General features: G+C 33.6%; 1 protein-coding gene across 2 annotated transcripts; it reads left to right on the top strand.

Annotated features, from left to right (window-relative positions):
- The first annotated feature begins 2,880 nt into the window (after positions 1-2,880).
- LOC106313932 (calmodulin-binding protein 60 G-like) lies at positions 2,881-7,365 on the top strand. 2 transcript variants are annotated; one of them, XM_013751867.1, is made up of 6 exons: positions 2,881-3,000; positions 3,114-3,189; positions 3,679-4,216; positions 4,601-4,761; positions 4,848-5,208; positions 6,595-7,365. In XM_013751867.1, the coding sequence occupies exons 1-6, from the start codon at positions 2,927-2,929 to the stop codon at positions 7,077-7,079; spliced, it is 1,695 nt and encodes a 564-aa protein (XP_013607321.1). In that variant the 5' UTR covers positions 2,881-2,926; the 3' UTR covers positions 7,080-7,365. The 2 variants fall into 2 exon arrangements, with proteins under 2 accessions (XP_013607321.1, XP_013607322.1); XM_013751868.1 differs by lacking the exons at positions 2,881-3,000; positions 3,114-3,189 and adding an exon at positions 3,440-3,560.
- Positions 7,366-9,077: the final 1,712 nt, after the last annotated feature.

Here is a 9,077-nt window from a genome sequence, read left to right as displayed (position 1 = left end):
AAACACTATTTATGATATTTAGCATTTTTATTCATGTACATAATACTATGTATTGGTCGTTTTTGTTTTTGTAGATACTTGTGTCGTTTTTCGGCTTCCATCAAAGAGGGAGGTTGTCCATTAGCAGAACGCGTTGATGCAGAAAATAATGTTCCAATGTTTTCTGCATCTTTGTCCTTCCAATTTTGGAAACACTTATAATTAATATTTATGTTGAATTTTAATATATATGATGATAACTTTTTTTTGAACATTAACATATGAGATGATAACTTGCTTAAAAGCGCGTTACGGCTTCACCTAAGCGTGCTTTTAGTCGAAGATCTGGCCTTGTCAACGCTTCATGTCAACGGCTTGGCTGGTTTATAAATTTTCAAAATAGTTCAAAAAACTGAAATATTTCATTAAGCTAATTAGACCAACTTATAGGTGAAAAATGTTGGGATTTATTAAATCTATGCCAAATCTATATTATTTGATTATTATGATATTGTCCACTTTGACTTTTAGACAAATCTGCATGAATTTACTTTTGGTTTTCTTCACAAAATGTCTTGTACTAACTAGAGTTGGATGACGTCTCTTTATATATTAGAGACTCTTTTGTCTAATTTTCAATGAGGGGTTTTGTTTGATATTTCACATTCTTCCTCTTAAACTAAGGACCACATTTATTTCGTATGTTTTTTCTTCCTTTGAGAATACGCTTCCACAATATTGCGTTTTTTTTAGAATGTTTATTCTCCACAATTTCACAGGTTTCATGATTCTGACTTGATTCTGCTACAGAACTCCTCTTCCGGCTTGAAGGGTCCGCTTCCTATTTGAAATGTATTTTGGTCTTTTTGTAGATTTTCGTCAGCCTGACACTCTGATATCAATGTTAGAGTTTATTAAATCCATGTCCAACTTTATATTGTTTGATTAGTACGATATTATCCATTTTGGGACTTAGACAAACCCGGATGAATTTATTTTTGGTTTCTTTTTCAAAAAATCTCGTACTAATTAGAGTTGAACATTTTTTTATAAACTAGACTCTCTTTTGTCTAATTTCTAATGTGAACTTTGTTTGATATCTCATAAAAAAACACCCGATTATAGGTTTACTTGCTAGAATTTGATATTCTTATCCTATAATTTTTTTAGGCCAAAAATATTAGATACATGGGACAAGATTGGAGAATTATCCAATCGTTTTTAAAAGTTTCATATTAACGTTTATAAATAAAAACATATAGATAATTTCAAAATTAATGTTTGCATCTGAGAAACCTATAACCCCTAGAAAGTGTTTGAAAAAACACTGAATCTTCATTAGCAAAATCTAAATGAACAGATATTGTTTTAGCAATTTGGACATTCATTTTATTTAAGGTTATTCGATTTCCACGATACCGTTATAGTTAAGAAGCTAGTACCGTACTAGGAGTACCTGTGGAATAAGAAATTATTGCTCTTAAGTACTGGTGTTTTTAAAACCGGACTGGTCGATGGTTAAACTAGGTTCGACTATGAAGCGGTCACGTAACCAGATTGGATCTCAGAATTATTAAACTGATAAAACCATTAAAACTATCAAAAATCTATAAACCATCCATATTAATATAAAACTAGTTTATATTTATAATATTTTATGTTTTAAATTTATCTATATTTTACTTATGTATCATATTTATTAATATTACTTTAAAATTTATACACTAAAGATATATTAAACCAGAATATTGAACCAGGTTTAATCCGGTCGAACCATATGGAACCATGACCCAAAACTTATCCGGTTCAGGTTCTGGTCCGGTTTTAAAAATACTGCTCTTACCTATAAAGTTTCATTTTGTTTAAGTTCTAATTAGCATCAGGGGTTGCGTCTCTCCGAGGCCTAATAATCGAGAAACGGACAAAGCGTTTTAAATAGTAACTCTTCTAAAACACGTAGATTGTAACTTCTAATTAAGATGCAATTCTTACACATAATTAAATGCAGGATCTTAATATGTCTGACAACAACAACAAATGCAGACTCATGTCTGAGTCTCTGACCACAAACTATACAAGTGAACGTTTATATCATAATGAAATGGTTGTCTTTTTGTCTTAACGGGGTCAACGATATTTTTCTATTTCTTTGGAATATATTGTTCAAACAAAAATTGTAATTATAGCAATTTTATTTTTTTGAGATTTAAAAGCTTATAAGCTTCAAACTAATTAGATAGACACATAAAACGAGTTTAAAAGTATAAGAAATTGATATAAAAATGATTATGCTTGCAAATTTTCTTCCAAACACGAATGACGAAAACAAGAACGAGTTTCTGGAAGAGAATTAGCAACCTTGTTCATTTTATAGTTTTAACAAGTCTATAACTTGCAGAATAAAATATGTATAGACTAATTTATTATATTGATCCACTTCTTCTTTTTTTTTTTTTGACAAATGGCATTATACTGATCCACTTTATAACCGACTTTTTCCAATATGTGAGGGTGTTCTTGAAAAAGCCCGTTATACATGGATTTAAAATTTAAAATACATGCTGTCAATTTTTTTTTTTTTAAATACATGTTTAGCTGAATAGAGTATATATTATATATTACTACAAGCTGAATTTTAGTTTGTACAAAATGATGCAACCATCTTGATTTAGTAGCAAATAAATATATGACACTAGACAAGTGTCGTTATAGTTTAGGTCTAATTAATTAACGAAAAACTAAATAACTAACTTTAGCGTGGTTGATGAATTGCAGCACTACTAAACTCGAGAGAGCAACGAATCTTCCTGGAAGTTTCGAGGTTGCTTCTTCATTGCTTTATCACTAATTCACTATATAATCAATCATCATTTGCTCTCTCCTATCTCTCTCACACACACAAACACAGATCATTTTCTTTCACTAAACTTCCAAGTGATCAGTTGAAATGCGAAACATTCTTGATCTGCATGGGTCTAGTGGGCACAATGGTTTAAAAGCTCATAGATTCACATTTAAGAAGTGAGTTTCTCCTACGCATATCTTACAAGACAACTTTTCTTTTCTTTTATGTTTGGTTTATTTTCGATCAAGCGTTTTAACTTTTGAGTTTGTTTTTGTCATGTAAACCACAGTACTGTGAACAGAGAGATGAGAGATCTGCTGAAGCATCAACTCGTGGTTTGTATGGAGCCCCTGGTTAGAAAAATGGTGAGTTTTCTCGTCCTTTTTCAATTAAATAACTCACTCGGCGAGCATATAGCAAAAATATATAAACCATATAATTAAACAAGAATCTTAATTTAATCACGGGATTAGTTAAAACTTAAATGAAACTGTTCCTACATAGCCACCAGCTTTGACTGACTTGTTCTTCTCTTCGGTTCCGTTTTAATTTCTGTGGTTCTAAATTTTGTAGGCTCCGTATCAACAATGAATGGTCCTTGAGTCTAGTTATTATATAGCACTATATCATATAAACATATAACTAAATATAGTCTTAATCATCTAATTATATGCATATAACGAAAGTACATGTGTGTTTAACTGTCTATTTAGTTTGTCTGCACATGAACATGATCGTATGTTGTTGAAACTTGCAAACATGTGCTTAGTTATATATATATATATATATATATATATATATATATATGATATATGTAAAGTAGTGATTAATTATCTTTTCTTTTATGATTATAGGTCGGAGAGGCGCTTGATCATCGTCTTAGTCAACGACCTTATCTCTTTTCGTCGTGGTCCCAAACCGAACGCTCACGTTCGGAAACGCCGTCGTCGCGTTCATGTCTCAAGCTGCGATTCATAAACTCGCCGCCGTCTCCCATATTCATGGGAGCCAAGATCGAAACCAAGGACGGTTCTCCTGTAGCGATCGAGCTCGTGGACGCAGCCACGAACGCTCGAGTCGTTTCGGGACCGCTCTCATCTTCTCGTGTGGAGATCGTGCCGCTTAAAGCTCACTTCACGGAGGAAAGCTGGACCGTTGACGAGTTCAAACGCTATATTGAGAAGCAGCGTGAAGGCAAACCTCCGTTACTCACCGGAGATGTAACTGTCACGCTTGAAAACGGAGTCGGAGTGATAGCCGGAGACGTCTCGTTCTCGGATAACTCGAGTTGGACTAGGAGTCAGAAGTTCCGGTTAGGTGCTAGGTTAACCGGGGGTGGAGCCGTGGAGGCAAGGAGTGAAGCCTTTAGATGTAAAGACCAACGTGGAGAATGTAAGTAACGGTTACTGCGTTTGGTTAGGGTTGTAGACGCTGTTAGTGAGTTTAGGTTAAATTATCAACTGTTTTTAATTGAGAAATAACCGGTAATAGTAAAGCACATTTACCCAAAAAAGACGCACATTTTTTTTTCTCAAAATAACATTAATAAAATAAAATGAAAACATTTTTTATCTTGTATTTGCTTTTGAATTTTGTGATTAGAGTGTATGGTTTAGTATTTAAGGGTGAAGAAGAGTTTAAGATTTGAAGTAATTAAGTTATTTAATCCTTTATTTAATATTATTATAGAGATTTTGTTCTTTTTATGTTATTTTGTCATAAATTATTTTTATGTTATGGAAATGATTTAAATTTTAAAATTGTGGTTATGTGCAGCTTATAGAAAACATTACCCTCCGTCTCCCAGTGACGAGGTTTGGAGACTGAAGAACATAGCTAAAGGTGGCGTTTCGGCAAAGCGTTTGGCTGAGCAGAAGATTTATACCGTCAAGGATTTACTCCGTTGGTATGCCGTATGTCCAAATGAGTTATACAACGTAAGATTCTAAATCTAAGTAATTTTAATAAATCTTTAAATTTTAATGTAACTAAATCGACTAATCTAAATTGTTATTTTGAGCAGATACTTGGTAGAGAGACAAAGTCAGGAAGGATCTCAAAGAGAAAATGGGAAGCAATTGTATCCCACGCCATGCAATGCGTTTTGGACGAAACAGAGCGTTACATCTACAACGCAAACGCTCTTGATGGATCGCTTATTTTCAACTCTGTCTATGAAGTGATCAAAGTGTCATTAAGTGATGGCACGTTTCGAAACCCTGATGAGATACCAACCTATCAGCTGGACAAGTTGAAGAAAGAAGCTTATAGAGACCTTACCCTCTTACAGACCTTTGTGGAACATCCACAAAGATCCTTGCACTGCACGCCAAATCCCGGATTTGGCATCGCATGTCCTGAGTTGCAGCACAACAACTTTCAAGGTATACAGGTTTATCATGGTCGCGCTCTAGGTCTTTTGATATGTATATCCTATTACAGACTTGCTAAATTATTAGAAAAAATATCTTAGAATAGGAATAAATTAAAACATGTTTATTCTAGTCGTGCTCTAAGTCTTTTGATATGTATATATCCTATTATGGACTTGCTAAATTATTAGAAAGTATCTTAGGATAGGAATAAAACATGTTAATTTTGGTCGCGCTCTAGGTCTTTTGATATCCTCTATATATTATTTGTGAAACATTACAACTTTTTTTTGTAGTCACGTGTCATCGCTAGGATGATTCTTAGAATTATTAGAGAAATAGGTTGGTTCATCTAATTATATAATAAGCTTTTTATTAAACTAACCATAAATTCATTATTAATGTCATTTATTATTTCCTTAAATAAAGATTACGGAATTGCGTAATGTGGATAAAATATATATGACAATTAATGATTTTGAATAACAAAGATCTGATAAAAAAAATAATGTATCTTCTATCAAATTTGTTTAATTTTAAACTATTAAAATAATTTAAAAAAAAACATGATAACCATATTATAAAAATTTAGATTTTTCTGTATATGTTATATTTTGAATTTTAAAAAATGACTATAAATTACTAAAACTGTTAAAAGTCTCACATTCAAATTTTGTGATCCATGGTTTAAAATTTTTGCTATGCAAAATATAAATGATTACAAAATCATATAAGTAAAAGTCTAATTTAATTAATCCTTAATATTTAAAATATATATGTATCTATATCATTCTAAATTAAACTATAAACCATATTGAATAAATAAATATTTTAGTTTTAAAATTTACTTTGAATCATTATTTTTGATAAAAGTTTTGAACTAACATTGATAAATTTTTTTAAAATTATCAATTACTAAAATTATTAATCCCACAATGAAAATTTTGTTATCAGTAATTTAAAGTTTTTGCTATTAAAGATACACATGATCAAAAAAATATATGAGTAGAAAGCATCATTTAATAGACGTTAATATTAAAAATATACTATGTATGTTAATATCATTTAAATTTAATTACATATCCTATCAAATTTTTTTAAAAATTGTTTGGATTAATAAAATTGATTTATACTTTCGCACCAATTTAATTATATATCTAATAGTTACTCACTTTTAATTATTCAATATATTTTTATTATTTCATAATATGTAAAAACATATAATACATAAAATAATTTTTATATATAATGTTTATCCCGCGCAAGGCGCGGGTCTTAATCTAGTGTATATATTATAGACTTGCTAAATTATTAGAAAAAAATCTTATGATAGCACTAAAAGATGCATCTTATTATAGACTTGCTAAATTATTATTCAATTTTCTTTTTAATGTGTAGGAACTTCGGATCCATCAGGCTCTATGAGTTCTCTTTACTTGACAGCTGCAAACTCCACCATCCAACCAGAGATGCTAATGAGTTGTGAGAACTCACCAGACATGACGTTTCATATCGACCGGAATTTATTACAGAGAAACAGCTTCAGGATAAGTGAACACGAACACGACCACGATGCACAAACTTTAGCCACGAGAGGGTATATCGAGAATGAAGAGGATGATCATGAGAACACTTTTACTTATCATCACGGCATGTCCTCGAACTTGTCAACTGGTGCGGCGGATTGGGAACAACAAATCTATAATAGTTTGTCTGTTAGCGTGTTTGGCACGGAAGAAGCTGGAACGTTTAATATTCGTTTTACAAATACTGCGGGGTCTCCAAGAGCCAGGTGGTGTAAGGTTAAGGCAGCTTTCAAGATTCGAGAAGTCTGGAAACAGGCAGCTGCCAGAAACCGAAGGAAGGCTTGCCTAGCGTACTAGATTCACTAGTTTCGATTCTTACGGTGCACGAAAGATGCATATATATATATTGCGTGTGTGTGTGTATTTTTTTTCTTCTGGCTAATGGCTGTTCCAAACGGCTTTTATCGATCCCAGCTCATGTTTGATACACCTGTCAGATATAAAAGGCTATACATAACGAATAAGTTACATCATACATGTTTATATTTTGTTATTTGTTTTTCCATCAGTTGTAATGCTTTTATAGCAAAGGGCTTGTATTTGACTCAATGGTTTCTTGTAAATGCACGAAACCTATTTATAGGCAGATTATTTATGGTTTCCCCTCTTTGCCTTACCCATATTTTGGAAGAAAATATAAGCGATATTTATTTTGACAAAACCTGTTTACGGTTTTTTTCTTTCTAATTTTTGTTGAAGTAAGCTTGAACAAAGCTTGAGAGACAAGTTATCATAATCCTAATAAGTGTAGGATCTTTAGAGATAAGGATCCATGTTAGTTTACGAGTTATCTAAACTTATGTGTATCTAATTAGGATTAGGATAAGAGAAGTCTTATATATATCAATGCCGAGTAAAGGGCATTGTGTGTGTTGTGTGAGATTTAGAGAGCTTAAGTTTTGAGTGAGTTTCTTAAGCAATAAGAAAAGAAGTTCTTATATTTTCTTTGAGTCTTATACAAACATTACAGCAAGATTTGGTATCAGAGCTTGAGTTTTTGATACAATGGGAGATCTCGTGGTAGCTACAACATCGAAGGTGAAAGACGGAGGAACCTCGTCCATCAAGTGCCCCATATTGAACGCAACAAACTATACCGTGTGGGCTATGAGGATGAGGGTCTTGCTTAGGGTACATAAAGTCTGGGAATCGTGGAAACTAAAATAGAGAAAGACGACAGGAACAATGCTGCAATGGCGTTGCTTTTTCAGTCCATACCTGAGACATTAACTCTGCAAGTTGGAGAATTAGGAACGGCGAAGAAGGTTTGGGATGCAATAAGGGCTAGATATGTGGGAGCAGAAAGAGTGAAGGAAGCCCGATTGCAGACACTAATGGCCGATTTTGATCGCCTCAAGATGAAAGACGCAGAGACCATAGATGACTTTACGAGCAAGTTATCTGAGATATCATCGAAATCTGCTGCCTTAGGAGAAGAAATCGAAGAAGTAAAGATGGTTAAGAAGTTCCTCAAGTGTCTCCCTCGGAAGAAATACATTCATATCGTGGCATCCTTGGAACAAGTACTGGATCTTAAGACGACGAGTTTTGAAGATATAGTAGGACGTTTAAAGGCGTATGAAGAACGTGTTGCTGAAGAAGAAGAGGTTCAAGAAGATCAGGGCAAACTAATGTATGCAAACGAGGAACCACAATCAAACCGTGGTTTCAACGGTGAGAACAGAGGCAGAGGTCGCGGCGGAAGGTACTACAATAACAGGGAACGAGGAAGAGGAAGATATTATAACCGTGGAGATCCATCTAAAGTCACCTGTTATCGTTGCGACAAAGTTGGGCACTATGTGACAGATTGTCCCGATCGTCTACTAAAGCTTCAAAAGACAATGGAAGCGGAGGCTGACAAAACTCAGGAAGCAGACGAAATGATGCTTCACGAGGTCGTATATTTAAATGAGGAGAAGGTAGTTCCAAGAAAATACGAAGCTAATACTGGGGAAGACAATGTCTGGTACCTTGAAAACGGTGCCAGCAATCACATGAGTGGAGACAAGAGGTATTTTGCGAGCATAGACGAGACTGTTACAGGGAAAGTCAGGTTTGGAGATGACTCACATATCAATATAAAAGGAAAAGGAACTATTGAGTTCATTGATAGAAACGGTGAACCGAGAAAGATCATGGACGTATATTTCATACCTGACCTTAGGAGTAACATTATCTCTTTGGGACAGGCTACAGAGTCCGGGTGCGACGTAAGAATGAAGGATGATCTTCTCGTAATGCACGATCGAGACGGGAAACTAATTGCGAAGGCTGTCAGGGGAAAAAATCGGT

Source organism: Brassica oleracea, chromosome C9 (genome assembly GCF_000695525.1).
Source record: "Brassica oleracea var. oleracea cultivar TO1000 chromosome C9, BOL, whole genome shotgun sequence".
In the NCBI taxonomy this organism is placed as follows: Eukaryota; Viridiplantae; Streptophyta; class Magnoliopsida; order Brassicales; family Brassicaceae; genus Brassica; species Brassica oleracea.
The sequence above is the reverse complement of the archived record's forward strand: the minus strand, read 5'-3'. Positions and strand labels throughout refer to the sequence as shown.